The sequence below is a fragment of the Somniosus microcephalus genome, chromosome 18, assembly GCF_052327205.1.
Source record: "Somniosus microcephalus isolate GS21.2 chromosome 18, FLI_Smic_1.0, whole genome shotgun sequence".
Classification (NCBI taxonomy): domain Eukaryota; kingdom Metazoa; phylum Chordata; class Chondrichthyes; order Squaliformes; family Somniosidae; genus Somniosus; species Somniosus microcephalus.
The window spans coordinates 56,974,006-56,989,626 of record NC_141004.1 but is presented as its reverse complement, the minus strand read 5'-3'; the positions used below and the strand labels follow the sequence as shown (position 1 = coordinate 56,989,626).

The following is a 15,621-nucleotide window of genomic DNA, read 5'->3' as shown; positions in this document are numbered from 1 at the left end:
CGCCCTCTGTGGCAGAGAATTCCACAGGTTCACCACTCTCTGGGTGAAGAAATTCCTCCTCATTTCAGTCCTAAATGGCTTACCCCTTATCCTTAGACTATGACCCCTGGTTCTGGACTCCCCGGCCATCAGAAACATCCTTCCTGCATCTAGTCTGTCCAGGTCTGACAGAATTTTATAGGTTTCGATGAGATCCCCTCTCAATCTTCTAAACTCCAGTGAGTATAAGCCCAATCGACACAATCTCTCCTCATACGTCATTCCTGCCATCCCAGGTATCAGCCTGGTGAATCTTCGCTGCACTCCCTCCATGGCAAGAACGTCCTTCCTCAGATAAGGCGACCAAAACTGCAAACAATACTCAAGGTGCGATCTCACCAAGGCCCTGTAAAACTGCAGCAAGACATCCTTGTTCCTGTACTCGAACCCTCTTGCTACGAAGGCCAACATACCATTTGCCGCCTTAACCGCCTGCTGCACCTGCATGCTTACCTTCAGCGACTGGTGCACAAGAACACCCAGGTTTCTCTGCACTTCCCCTTCTCCCAATCTATTGCCATTCAAATAATAATCTGCCTTCCTGTTTTTGCCACCAAAGTGGATAACCTCACATTTATCCACATTATAGTGCATTTGCCATGTTTCTGCCCAATCACCCAACCTGTCCAAATCGTACTGGAGTTTCACGACATCCTCCTCACAGCATACTCTCCCACCCAGCTTTGTGTTGTCTGCAAATTTGGAGATAATACATCCAATTCCCTCGTCCAGATCATTAATATATATTGTGAACAGCTGGGGTCCTAGGACCGATCCTTGCCACTCGGAAAATGACCCGTTTATTTCAACTCTTTGCTTTCTGTCCGCCAACCAGTTCTCTATCCAAGTCAATACCTTGCCCCCAATCCAATGTGCCTTAATTTTGCACGCTAATCTCTTATGCGGGACCTTATCGAAAGCCTTCTGAAAGTCCAAATACGCCACATCAAGAAACTGCTGAGCACACCGGTTACAGCAAAGGCTATGGGCCCCGACAACATCTTGGCTGTAGTGCTGAAGACTTGTGCTCCAGAACTAGCCGTGCCTCTAGCCTAGCTGTTCCAGTACAGCTATAACACTGGCATCTACCCGACAGTGGAAAACTGCCCAGGTATGTCCTGTCCACAAAAAGCAGGACAAATCCAGTCCGACCAATTACCGCCCCAGTAGTACACTCTCAATCCTCAGCAAAGTGACGTCGACAGTGCTATCAATTGGCACTCGCCAATAACCTGCTCACCGATGCTCAGTTTGGGTTCTGCCAGGACCACTCTGCTCCAGACCTCATTACAACCTTTGTCCAAACATGGACAAAAGAGCTGAATTCCAGAGGTGAGGTGAGAGTGACTGCCCTTGACATCAAGGCAGCACTTGATCGAGTGTGGCATCAAGAAGCCCGAGTAAAATTGAAGTGATTGGGAATCATGGGGGAAAACTCTCCACTGGCTGGAGTCATACCTAGCACAAAGGAAGATGGTTGTGGTTGTTGGAGGCCAATCATCACAGCCCCAGGACATCGCTGCAGGTGTTCCTCAGGGCAGTATCCTAGACCCAACCATCTTCAGCTGCTTCAGCAATGACCTTCCCTCCATCATAAGGTCAGAAGTGGGCGTGTTCGCTGATGATTGCAGTGTTCAGTTCCATTTGCAACTCCTCAGATAATGAAGCAGTCCATGCCCGCATGCAGCAAGACCTGGACAATGTTCAGACTTGAGCTGATGTGTGGTGCGAATGTTATTTGCCACTTAAGTGCCAGGCAATGACCATCTCTAATGAGAAAAAGTCAAACCACCTCCCCTTGATATTCAGTGGCATTACAATCGTCTAATCCCCCACCATCCTGGGGTCACGATTGACCAGAAACTTAACTGGACCAGCCACATTAACACTGGCTACAAAAGCAGGTCAGAGGCTTGGTGTTCTGTGGCAAATGTTTCACCTGACTCCCCAAAGCCTTTCTATCGTCTACAAGGCACAAGCCTGGAGTGTGATGGAATACTCTCCACTTGCCTGGATGAGTGCAGCTCCAACAATACTCAAGAAACTCAACACTGTAAAGTCCGCGCCTCAATAATACACGGACTTCGGGAGAACAGTTTAACAGGTACTTTACTGAACAAGAGGCAGCTTGAAACTGAAACTACAGAAGCCTGCTAGGGCCTTTTATACAGGGGTGGTCACTGCCGGTACTGCAGTCTAAGACCAGTTATTCCCTTAAAGGTACATACACAACAATTCCTCCCCTTTTAGATAAACAGTACATAACATTCATTTAACAACTAAATAATAACTAATTACAATTACAATTTTCTCAGTAATATATACATCAACTGAAATAGTCATTTATAAGTTCAGTCTTTGAGGAGGCTTCCTGATCCGGACTGGCTAGCGCCTTTCTCGAGTATCCTGTTCTGGCGGTGGAGTCAATTCTGGCTCATTGTCATTGGTTGGTTCGTCAGCTTCCAATACCCCTGCTTCTGAGGTAGACGCAATCTGTACTTCGGGCTCATTACCAGGTGCACATGCTTGTGGTACAGGTTTGGCTTGTTCCTGTGACTCTAGAATCTGGTCAGCATGGCGTCTCACGATGCTCTCTCCAACGTCCACTGTGTACATTAGTGGTCCCTGCTGTGTGCATATCGTGCCTGGCTGCCATTTTTCTGTTCGGTAATCGCGGGCCAAGACTGGTTGCCCTATCTTGAAGCTCCTGGTTGGCTTCTCATTTATGTGCTGGAACTGCTTATCCTCAACATCTCGTCTTATGTTTGGTTTGAGCAAACCCAAGCGACATCTTAGTCTCCGGTTGAAAAACAGTACGGCTGGAGTTTGGTTGGTTACTGCATGTGTCGCATTCCGGTAAGCAAACAGGAAGTTATCCACCTTGTGTTGCAGTGGTATGTCGTCATTATACATTGCCTTTATGGCCTTTTTAAAGGTCTGAACAAACCTCTCAGCCAATCCATTTGTGGCTGGATGATATGGGGCAGATGTGTAATGTTTCACCCCATTATTCTTCAGGAACCTCCGGAAATCCTCAGACACAAACTGTGGGCCATTGTTGGAACAGATCTGTTCTGGCAACCCATTCCTGGCGAAGATGGTCCTTAGGACTGCAATAGTTTTCTCCGTGGTGGTGGAGGACATTTTAATGACCTCTGGCCATTTCGAATGGGCGTCCACAGCGATTAGAAACATTGAGTCCATAAATGGACCAGCGAAATCAATGTGTACCCGTTGCCATGAAGATGAGGGCCACTCCCATGGATGTAGCGGGGCCTGTGGTGGAGCGTTTTGGACCTTCTGGCATCCTGTGCATCTCTTGGTCATATCCTCGATTTCTTTATCGATTCCCGGCCACCACACAAACGCCCTGGCTAGGCTCTTCATTTTTACCCCTCCCAGATGACCCTCGTGAAGCTCATTGAGTACTCTATCTCAACTTGGGTGGAATTACCACTCGGGATCCACACATCAAGATTCCCCGGCACACTGACAGCTGTTCCCTCCTTGGCGAGAATGCTGGCAACAGTGAGTCGCCATATGCTGGCCATCCCTTCACCGTCCAATCATAGACCCGAGAGAGTGTCGGGTCATTTCGGGTTTCCTTCTCAATACTTGCATTTGTAACAGGCAAGCATTCGACTATGGCCGCATGGAATATCTCCACCGGGTCCACTGCAGGTGCTTCTTCCGCCGTAGGCAACGGTAGGCGCAACAGCCCATCAGCGTTTCCATGTTGTTTCGTACCTTTGTCCTCTATGTCATACTGATGTGCCCCTAGAAAAAGTGACCATCTTTGCACCCGTTGCGCCGTCATCACCGGAACACCCTTCTTTGGGTTAAAAATTGAGACCAGGGGTTGATGATCAGTCAGTAGGGTGAATTTCTGCCCGTGCAGATAGTGATTGAACTTCTTCACCCTCCACACCAGGCTGAGGGCCTCCCTGTCAATCTGGGCGTAGTTACGCTCGGCTGAGGTTAGCGAGCGCGATGCAAAGGCTATTGGCCTCTCTGAACCGTCACGGAATTTGTGTGACAGCACCGCTCCAATGCCGTAAGGTGACGCATCACATGCCAACCGAATCGGTAGTGTTGGGTTGTAGTGGGCCAGTACTTCTTTTGAAGTGATTTGGCATTTACATTCCTGAAAGGCACGCTTACACTCATCACTCCATTTCCATGTTACACCAGTTTGAAGGAGGGCGTTCAGTGGGTGCAGAATTGTAGATAAATTCGGCAAGAACTTATGGTAGTAGTTCACCAACCCGAGGAACGACCTCAGTTGCGACACATTTTCTGGTGCTGGAGCCTTGACTACAGCCTCAATCTTGTCCGGCGACTTATGCAACCCTTCCTCATCAATCATGTGGCCACAATACGAGATTTGTCTCCTGAAGAACTCTCATTTGGGACGGTTGGCTCGTAGCCCATATTCCTGCAATCTCGTGAGCACCTGTTCCAGGTTGGCAAGGTGTTCATTGTCATTTTCGCCCGTAACCAGGATGTCGTCCAAATAACACTGAGTCCCCGGGATCCCTTGCAGGACTTGTTCCATTGCCCTCTGCCACAGAGCCGGGGCCGATGCTACCCCAAATACCAGTCGATTGTACTGATAAAGGCCTTTGTGAGTGCTTATCGTGAGGTATTTCCTAGATGCTTCTTCCACCTCCATTTGTAGATACGCTTGAGCCAGGTCAATCTTTGTAAAATGTTTCCCTCCAGATAGTGAGGCGAAAATATCTTCTATCCGCGGAAGCGGATACTGTACTGTGTGCAGGACTGGGTTCACAGTCACCTTCAAGTCCCCACAAATGCAAACCTTCCTTGGCTCCCCAGGCGTGCTGCTCAATGCTTTCTTCATTACAGGAACGATGGGTGTGGCCCACTCGCTCCAGTCCACCTTAGACAACACCCTCGAACGCTCCAGACTCTCCAGTTCAGCTTCCACAGCTGGGCGTATCACGTATGGCACCGGTCTGGCCTTGAAAAATTTTGGGGTTGCGTTATCCTCAATTTTTATGGTTGCCTTTACTCCTTTTAGAGTCCCAAGTCCTTGTTGAAACACCTCTTCCGCGTCAGATAGAATTTGTGACAGACGTCCAGGTGCGACGTCATCATCTTTTTTGTCAGTCACAGTTAGTGCCAGAATGGAATGCCAATCCAATTGTCGTCTTCGGATCCATTCACGTCCCAATAATGGTGGTCCTCCACCTCGTAGTATATACATGTATAGTTTCTGTGTTTCCTTTCCGTTATATTCAACTGGCACCCTTATTTTTCCTCTGGGGTAGACCTTTTGCCCCGTGTATGTCTTCAATGGACGTGTCCTTTAAGGGTATGTGTGAGAATAGCCGCTCATAGTCTCGTCGATTCATGACAGTTAGGGCTGATCCTGTATCCAATTCCATCTTCACTGGGGACCCTGCTATCATGAGGGTGACCCAAATGGTTCGGTGATCTTCTTTTGCGATCACGTTGTGTAACTTTAAACAACTTAGTCGCCTGCTCCCGGAGTCCTTATCACTCTCCTGATCTTCTGAACTACTATCTGTCAGTTTCTTTACTTTCCTGTACTGTTCCTTAGTAGTTCTTGTCGTGTTGGTCTTCTTTCCCGACCTGCAGACACTTGCTATATGTCCCATTTTCCCGCATTGCCTGCATATTTTGTCTTTAAACCAGCAGTCCTTCTGCTCATGGGTTGTTCTGCCGCAGCGATAGCACTTTTCGGCTCCATACGCCATTTCGTTAGCGCTGTATTCTTGTGGTTTCTGTTGTATTTCCGCAGCTCCCCGTGCTGCTGCTTCGTAGGATACTGCCACGCTGAAAGCCTGTTCTAGCGTCAGGTCCTTTTCCGAAAGTAGTCGTTTCTGGGTTCCTTCACTCTGGATCCCGCAGACAAACTTATCCCGTAAGGTGTCTGCCAGTCCTGCTCCGAACTGGCAGTGCTTCGATAACTTGCGTAGTTCCGTAAGATAGTCAGCATTGCTCTCATCTTTGTGCTGGTTTCTTTTATGGAACTTGAATCTTTCTGCTATCAGCAGTGGTGTAGGGTTTAGATGTTCCTGTAAGATATGAACAATCTCCTCAAAACTTTTCTCCATTGGCTTAGCTGGGGTAATTAAATTCCGCAATAGGCCGTACGTACTCTCATCCATCAGATTTAATAATACCGACGCCCTCTTTCCATCAGCCACCTCATTTGCCTTGCAGTACACTTCGATTCTTTCCACATACGTGGTCCAGTCTTCTACCTCGTTGTCAAAAGCAGTGATACTGCCACTTTTCGGCATCTTGGGCGATTTTAAATGGCGCCTCCCGCGCTTTTGCTTCTTCCCCAATGGAATAAAATGGCGCCTCCCGCGCTTTTGCTTCTTCCCCAACGGGATAAAATGGCACCTCCCGCGCTTTTGCTTCTTCCCCTTACTGCCACGCTGCTCCTAGCGTTCTACGGGGTAATGGCGGCGACCCGCCGCTTCGGCGCATCGCGCTTTCTTTCCCCCCCCCCCCGTTTAGTTTCTCTCCGCTGTCCTGTTCTCGAGCACCGACCGCGCCCTGTGCGCTCCACCCTCTCTCTCTTCTTTTCCCGGCGACGCTGCGCGGCTCGATTTGTAGAGCCGCTCGATTGAGCTTGAGCCCGCCGCAGTCCGGAAGGGTCAGCGCGCTACCTGCTACCAGCACGATTCGCTGGAACCACAGTCTCTCCCGCAATTCTCCAAACACCGATGGATTCTTTGGGCGGTTGCCCTCGGTCGACGCCCGTTGCTCAGACTACGACCTTCCAGGACCTTCCTTTCAGGCGAGATCCCCGTGATATGATGCCACACTGCAGGTGAGTTCGAACTTACTCGTCGCCACTATAAAATCCGCGCCTCAATAATACACGGACTTCGGGAGAACAGTTTAACAGGTCCTTTACTGAACAAGAGGCAGCTTGAAACTGAAACTACAGAAGCCTGCTAGGGCCTTTTATACAGGGGTGGTCACTGCCGGTACTGCAGTCTAAGACCAGTTATTCCCTTAAAGGTACATACACAACAAACACCATCCAGGACAAAGCAGCCCGCTTGATTGGCACTCTCCACCACCTTAAACATTCACTCCCTCCACCACCAGCATACCGTGTCTGCTGTGTGTACCATCTACAAATGCACTGCAGCAACTCGCCAAGGCTTCTTCGACAGCCCTTCCCAAACCAGTGGCCTCTACCACTTAGAAGGACAAGGGCAGCAGGCGCATGGGAACACCGCCACCTCCAAGTTCCATTCCTGACTTGGAAATATATCACCATTTCTTCATTGTCGCTGGTTCAAAATCCTGGAACTCTCTGCCTAACAGCACTGTGGGAGTACCTTCACCACATAGACTGCAGCGGTTCAAGAAGGCGGCTCACCACCACCTTCTCGAGGGAAATTAGGGAGGGGCAATAAATGCTGGCTTTGCCAGCAATGCCCACAACCCGGGAATGAATGAATTAAAAAAAAAAAAAAAAAAAAAAATCCATAATATAGGAGAGATGAAAGTAATACAGTGGCGTGGTATTTATTTTGTGTATTTGTGTGTCCCATTGACGCTTGCTCAGAATTTGCTTGGTTTTGTAATTTGACCCAGAAAATAGTTTAAAAATCTAAGATTTTTCTTTCTCTTTCTCTTGCAGTTCATTATCCCAGTGGACAAGAAGGTAATGGCTCATCCAGACAGGCCACAGTCCCTCGCCATTCAGACTTCAGACTTTGTGGCTACAAACACCCGGCACTCCCTAAATTGCTCACACTCCGATCTCCAAATGGTGCTAAAAGCCTTCAAAGACTCTGAATTCTTCCACGTGTCCTATAAGGAGTTCCCTAAATCTGCAGACAGTTTTGATGTGCTGCAAAATGTCTTCTTCCAGCATGCTTATGAGCAACAAATCAATTTGGACAGAATACATACCCAGAAGAATCTTGCCTATGATGTACTAAAGGCATCGTCGGCTGCAGATATTTGGTCACTCCATTTTTCCCAGCTCTGGTTGGACTTTGAGGGCATGGAGAGTTCGAAGGGCAAGCCTTTCAGCTTTGTGGATGCATTTCCCCTCTCCATTTGGGTGTCCCAACCGACTAAGTTTCAGCAATCCAAGACACCATCCAGTCATTCCGGTTCTGAATACACCACTGATTTAGAAGATTCCCACGGTAGTTTGGGCTATAAATTGAATATATTCAGCTGCACAGAGTCCGTTGGAAATGGGTTGCAGGCGAAGGCAAAACAGGATTGCATGGACACAGAAACACTGAGATCTTCCGAAGCGATTGACGCACCACAGGAGAGAGTGAAAGAATCCAGCGTAAAGGATGAGTCTGAGGCAGATATACATGTTCTCGTGTACAGCACTGCCCATGTAAAAGCACACATGAACCACTACCATTACCTTGTACTACTGAGGCTGAAGGAGTGTCTCGCGCAGTTGCAGGAAGACCTGGCTCAGGATATGGAAAGGTTGTCTAAAAATCCAGTCACATCTGGCAGCACTTGCATAGGGCTGTTGATGAAAAGTGCAGAGATTGCTTTACTGCTCCATCCTGTACCAACCACAGGTTGTGATGCCAAATCCCAGGACTCTGAAAGCACAAGCCTCACTGAGTCAGAGCTTTCACCTTCTGAAAGTCGGGAGAGCTTGGCCATGGAGGGCCGGCCTTTGAACAGAGCAACAACTGATCAGCTGGACAATACCATCAGTTCTCTGGACGACAGTGGGATTCACAATGGGGATATAAGTATGGGAACCTCATTAGAGCAGGGTGTTTTATCGCAAGATTACACGGTTGTGAGCAGTGCTCCAATTTCTAACACTGACGAAGTGGCGAATCAGTCACTTGAAAAAGGACTCGTGGAAGAAGCATATGAAGCAGTGGAGTCGCTGGAGGCGGAGGTTCCTGAGGACACCATTGACCGCTCTACCTCCAATCCCACTTTAGCTACAAGCACGCCTTTGATTTTAGACCCACAGAGGAGGAGCAGAGCATCTGATGGCAATGTGCAGACTGATCTCGCTCCTTTTAGGGATGTTGAGGTAGATTCGACTCCATTGAGTGTAACAAAAGATGTTGCAAAAGAAGCTCTGCTCATAACTGTGGATTTAACTAAAGAAGCTGTTTCCCTCACAAAAGATGCTTTCAGTCTCAGCAAGGAGAAGATGGCCAACACAATGCAAAAGATGCTTTCTCTCTCATCCTCTAGGTACGCTGAAAGGTTTCTGCAGGCAGTGGTTATTATATCTTCAAGTTTCTATAAATTATTATCTGCAGAGGCTGCATAAAGAGTAAAACTAAGAAGGCTATTTATTGCTTTTTATTCACAAAAGGCCCATCTATCCCCACCTCACACCACTAATCAAGGAAGCCAGCAGCTGTTCTGCTTCCAGGCCTCGAGCGACAGTGTTGTTGCTCTGTAAACTAGAGAAATGATAGCATCCCCTTGCGTGTCTTGTCAAGTGTTTATTTTTGTTCCCTTTCCACCTCCTCTGGACAGTGTGTTACAAATTGTGGGGAACAGCTTGTTGAAACGCACGTTGACGTAATAAAACTCACTCCGCACTTGGTTTGAGCATAAAGCAAGGCTTTAATCAACTTGTTTCAGAACATGGAGGTCTAGTTGTATCCACTAGCTCCTTGTCTTTACAAAATGTCCCTGGAAAGCTGGGCTCATGCCCGAGTATTTATACTCCTTGGACGGCGCCACCAGCTGGCCGTCCAATGTTATTTCATAAGTAGTTTCTTGATGATGAGATTTATAACACGTGTTCCATGACCTCTCGCAAAACTTCAGGTTGTTTTTACATTTCATTTTCTGTTTCCCCCCCCGGCCCCTACACACCACAAGATCCCTGTGCATATTTCCCAGTTCAAGAAAGTAGGCAACATGGGACACTAACTGTGGATTGATTCATCTACAATTTTTCTTGATGTCTGATTGCCATTTAGGGAAACCCAGCAGGAGTGTGGTCAATCCCATCTCCCCTTTACCACACCCCCCCCCCCCCCCCCACCCCCAACTACTCTAATAATTTCTAATCGCAATTGTTTTCCCATCAGTTGACCTAAACCTTAGTATAGCGCTTGGTTTTCACGAATTGTTTTTAATTCTATACACAGAGACCTGCTCGCAGGCCTTGACTGACTCCACTTGAAGTCACCTGCAAGGAGGTGCTCCACAGCAGTCGAGTGACTGTGTGTGCGTGCGTTCCTCCCTGCCTTCGTTTACAGACAAACGCTACGGTGGGCAATTGATACTTTCTTGTCCATTTGAATTGTCACCTAGCAGTACACACTGATTCTGCTCCAATAAAGTTGGATTCTCTGGTATTTAGAGTTACATAACACCAGAGAGAGTGAATGAAGGAATTCAATAGAGCCAGCAGACCTGCACTGGCTCTCTGTCCCTCGGCACCTTTAAAATCCAAAACCTTGTCTTCAATTCTCTCTGTGGCCTCACTCCGCCCTAGTATTGTAATCTCCTCCAGATTTAGTCTCTCCTCCCATTTTCAGTCTTTTAATTTTGGCCATCTATATGTTTCACCTTTCCTTTGCCTCCCCTCTGGAATTCTGTCTGAGACCCCTGTGCCTGCGTGCGAAAAATGGGCACTTTACCTCTAGTTCAACCACCTTTTCATCGAAAAGATTTATTCTGCGATCTGTGAATGCTTCATTAATTAGTAATAAAATAAGGCAATTTTAAGTTTTGTTCATAATGTGCAAGACTTATAGATCAGACTTTGTGGACAAAGTGAATCTCATACCTATCATTGGTAGAGCACATTGGGCTACAGTGTAAACACACAACGTTTGGAATCTGCGCTTGTATCTAAAAATGGTTAAATAATTGGCAAATCTGTTTTGAAATAGGTCCATTTACCTCGATCTGTTTCTGTACACTATGAAATAGAAAAAGAAGGAATGCATTTCAAGACCTCTGGATGTCCCAAAACGCTTTACAGTCAATTACGTATTTTTATCATCACTGTAATGTAGGAAACATGAAGGTGCAGTTAATGCTGACTCATTCCAATTGCTCAAATGGATATTTGACAAATGGGAGACATTTTGGTTTTTTGTGCACAGCAAAGTCCCACTAACAGCAATGATTAGACAATCTGTTTGTGATTTTGGTTAAGGGATAAATATTGACCAGAGATAACTCCCCTGCTCTTCGATTATGGTGCCATGGGATCTTTCACATCCACCTGAGCAGGCAGATGGGGTCTCGGTCTAATCTGAAAGACAGCACCTCAGACAGTGCAGCATTCCCTCAGTACTGCACTGGAGTCGACCATAGAATGTCGTGGGATATATTTGAGGAATTTTTAATCATAGCATTTTCTTGGCAAGGTCAATTCACTGGTGCATTTAATGCTGACTCATTCCAATCGCTCAAATGGATTTTTGACAAATTGGAGTCATTTTGTTTTTTTATCTCGATAACCAGAGGCACCGTGACTTTTGCTCAACGTTGTTTAGTAGGGTTTAGCTACCAGTTATTCATATAGAATATTTGAGGACTGATGAGGGAATGCCATTCTTATGATCTAGCAAGCAGAAGTTCATTATATCACTTAATGATTTGAGCTCTCTCCCAATATTTTCTACTTGGGCCAAACACAAAACTCTGCTTCCATAAGTAAACCTTCATTACTTAGAAACCAAAATATGACCTTGTGCCAGTGTCCAGGGCAAAGTACTCATTTACTGTTGGCATGTAGACTGGAAACTGTCTTGGATAACGCCTGAACTCTCAATTGACAGAAAATAACACATTGACTGACCGTATAATTTGGGCTGAAAGCTATGAATTAAAGAGACAGGAAAAACACACAGAAGCAAAAAGAGGGCAATCTGCAGAATAAGGACAGTAACAGAATTCTTGATACCTCGCCTGTAGTTTTAAGACTGTTTTAAGACAATCTAGAAGCTTCAGTGTTTTTCTTTAGTAACTTTGAACCACAAGTCTGCAGTGAGAGGTGTACTTTGCAGAGGAGTCTCTCGTTAATCTTTGGCCCATACGCTGAGTGTGGAGCCAGGCAGCAGCGATGCCAGTCCCAGTTATATCTCTCTTCCCATTGATCCAGGGTAATACAATGGAAAATAGATTTTTCACAATCTGTCAAAGGTAACCCTCTGAAGCAGTGAAAGACGCATCAACCAAGTCGGGTTTTCACAGGTAACAGAGCAGTCCCGTGGATTACCATTTTGAAAATGTCTTTCAACCATAGAATTGTGCATTTTTTAAAGATGGTCCAATACATCACTCTTTCATTTGATTGAATGATTAATAAACAGTTGGTTAGAACAGCTCTATGACAATAAGCATCCTCTCTCATTCCCCTGCGCCCCAATGGTTAGGTTGTGCAGATTCGATACTTGGATGCTGTACTTTTCAGTTTTGTCACCCAGTAGAATGACATCGCCACCATGTGGTCAATACTGAATAGTTATCACTTTCCCCCAAAGACACGCATTGGCTAATTGCAGTGGTACCACACTAATCTAATTTGAATAAATGTACACGGTCTCCCTTAATAGTCCTGCCGATTCTGTTAAAAGCAGGAGATTCAAAATTATTTTAAAACTGGGTACCAATTCAATTAAGGAGAAGCTAGTTAAGGACATGAGGGAGAAAGGAATAAAAGAATATGTTGTAAAATAAAAACAGAAAATGCTGCAAATACTCAGCAGGTCAGGCAGCATCTGTGAAGAGAGAAACAGTTAACGTTTCAGGTCGATGCCCCTTCGTCAGAACTGGAAAAAGTTGGAGATGGAACAGGTTTTTAAGCAAGTGTAGGGGCAGGGAGAGTGGGGAGGGGAGGAAAGAACAAAAGGGAAGGTCTGTGATAGGATGGAAGGTAGGAGAGATTAAGAGACAAAAGGGATGATGGTGCAAGGCAAAAGGAGATGGTAATGGGACAAGTTAAGAAATAAAAGATTACTCTAAATGAAGTGTAAATGGCAATGGCAGAATGATCAACAGCTGCCATGTGGGAGGGAAAAAAATGTTGATTGGGTGAGATGAAGTAGAGTGGGAGGAGGCTCGTGTGGAGCATTGACACTGACTGGGCCTGTGTGTGCTCTTAATTCTATGTAATATCAAGGAATGATTGACAAATGTGTCAGATCCTGATCATATGCAGTTCTTCAATGCTGAATTTTACTAGTATTGAACCAGTTATTTGTATCATTCTTTTGTCCCCTCTCGTCAGTCAAACAGTCCCAGGTCAGTTGCAGTATTGGTTTGATGCACAATAAAGCTCCCTCTACTCTGCCCCAAATAGATGGTGTAACCCCAAACACAGAACACCCCATATTGCTTCAGTGTGAATAACCGCTTTCCATACCAGCCAACCTTCTTGCTTTCCTGAATGTCTCTGCTAATTTTGTATTGTGGATCCATGCCCCCGAAGAGTTAGACTGAGCCTACTCAAACTTATTTTTCTTTCAACCTTTTGAAACTGGTAAGACTTCCGTCCCATCAATTTGGACTGGATCTGAACTGTGGGCAGTGTACTGACTGTGCTACACATTCCCCATGTCTTGTTCTGCTGACCACACATTGTATGATCTCAGAGAGGGGGTAGAGTTGTGGGTTTTTTTCTTTTGCGAATCGAACATGTAAGTCATTCAATTTTTAGAAAAATTCCGAATTGGCCAGCCAGGGTTTTTTCATCTCGGTAATGAATCCAAATCCCAGCAAAGGTTTCCACTTGATTACAAGTCTCTGCAATCATGTAAGAAAATTGCAGCTGGTGAAGGCGACCAATTTATCGCATTGGCAGAAAATCCATTCCAAAAACTTCACTGCAGTTTTGTACAGGCCCACAAAACATCCCGTTTAAGGAGTGACTTAAAAACAACTGAAAAAGGACAGTAGATGATGAGTTGGTCCATCGATTCTGTGCCATCGCACATGATGCCACCTGGCCTCAGAATTAAACTACCCCTGCCCCATAATCTCCTTGGAGAGGCACCTGAATGTGACTGACAGTGATCTTACAGCACTGAACTCCGAGAGGCGGAGAGCTCCAATAAGTTCACTCTGGGGTTTTTTTGTTCACGTGAAGAGATGGGCTTTTCACAAGTTGAACAGTTGATGTCACTTCCCCTTCAAACCTTTGGTTCAGCATTATGTTGCCACAAGGGAAATTTTCTTAAATTTTGTAGTATCTTCCCTCAATTTTGAGTCCTTTTTCTCAAATCTATGGGTGTGTTTGGTATTTGACGGGGGAGATTTTTATTTTAATACTTCCCCCACTTTTTTGGGGGGGGATCTCTGCATCTTTTGCTTTCCTCCCGAATCCAGAATATAAGTACGTTGCTGCATGAATGATTACATAGAATTACATAGCGTCTACAGCACAGAAACAGGCCATTTGGCCCAACTGGTCCATGCCGGTGTTCCTGCTCCACACAAGCCTCCTCCCACCCCTCTTCATCTAACCCTATCAGCATGCCCTTCTCCCTCATTATGTCTATCGAGCCTTCCCTTAAATGCAGCTATGCTCTTCGCCTCAACTACTCCTTGTGGTAGTGAGTTCCACATTCTAATCACTCTCTGGGTAAGGAAATTTCTCCTGAATTATCTGTTGGATTTATTAGTGTCTATCTTATATTTATGGCCCCTAGTTTTTACTCACCCCCATAAATAAAAATGTCTTCTCTACCCCTACCCTATCAAACCCTTTTCATAATCTTAAAGACCTCTATCAGGTCACCCCTCAGTCTTCTCTTTTCTAGATAAAAGAGCCCCAGCCTGTTCAATCTTTCCTGAAAGTTATAACCTCTCAGTTCTGCTATCAACCTTGTAAATCTATTTTTCACCTTCTCCAGTACCTCTATAACTTTTTATAATATGAAGCCCAGAACTGTGCACCGTATTCCAAGTGTTGGCTAACTAAGGTTCAATACAATTTAACGTAACTTCTTAATAAAATCCCTCGTAACAGACTGTTGGCTAAAGTTGCAGTTCATTGAATTGAGGGCAAATTATTGACCTGGTCAGGAGATTGGCTGAGCAGCAGGAAACAGAGAGTAGGGATAATGGGAAGGTATTCAAATTTGCAAGATGTGACTAGTGGTGTCCCACAGGGATCTGTGCTGGGTCCTCAACTATTCACTGTATTTATTAACTACTTAGATGATGGGATAGAGAGCCACTTATCCAAGTTTGCTGATGACACAAAGATAGGTGGCATTGTAAGCAGTACAGATGGAAGCATAAAATTACAAAGTGATATAAATAGATTAAGTGAATGGGCAAAACTGTGGCAAATCGATTTCAGTATACAAATTAGAGGTCATCCACTTTGGACCTAAAAGGATAGATCCGAGAACTTTCTGAATGGTGAAAAGCTAGAAGCAGTGGAGGTCCAAGAGACTTGAGGGTCCGTGTACATAAATCATTAAAATGGTACAAAAAAAATAATCAAAAGGCGAATGGAATGATGGCCTTTATATCTAGAAGCCTAGAATGCAAGGGGTTAGAAAGCTTTGCTCAGATCACACTTGGAGCACTGTGTTCAGTTCTGGGCACCACACCTTAGGAAGGAGTGCAGCGTAG

At 45.7% G+C, this 15,621-nt stretch overlaps 1 protein-coding gene across 3 annotated transcripts in view; it reads left to right on the top strand.

Annotated features, from left to right (window-relative positions):
* bltp3a (bridge-like lipid transfer protein family member 3A) overlaps positions 1 to 15,621 on the top strand; it is a 184,257-nt gene that overhangs the window by 134,582 nt on the left and 34,054 nt on the right. For all 3 annotated transcript variants that reach the window (XM_086011508.1, XM_086011507.1, XM_086011509.1), the window contains one exon: positions 7,694 to 9,255. In XM_086011508.1, the coding sequence (XP_085867634.1) occupies positions 7,694 to 9,255 (1,562 nt within the window). The remainder of the gene's footprint in view (positions 1 to 7,693; positions 9,256 to 15,621) is intronic.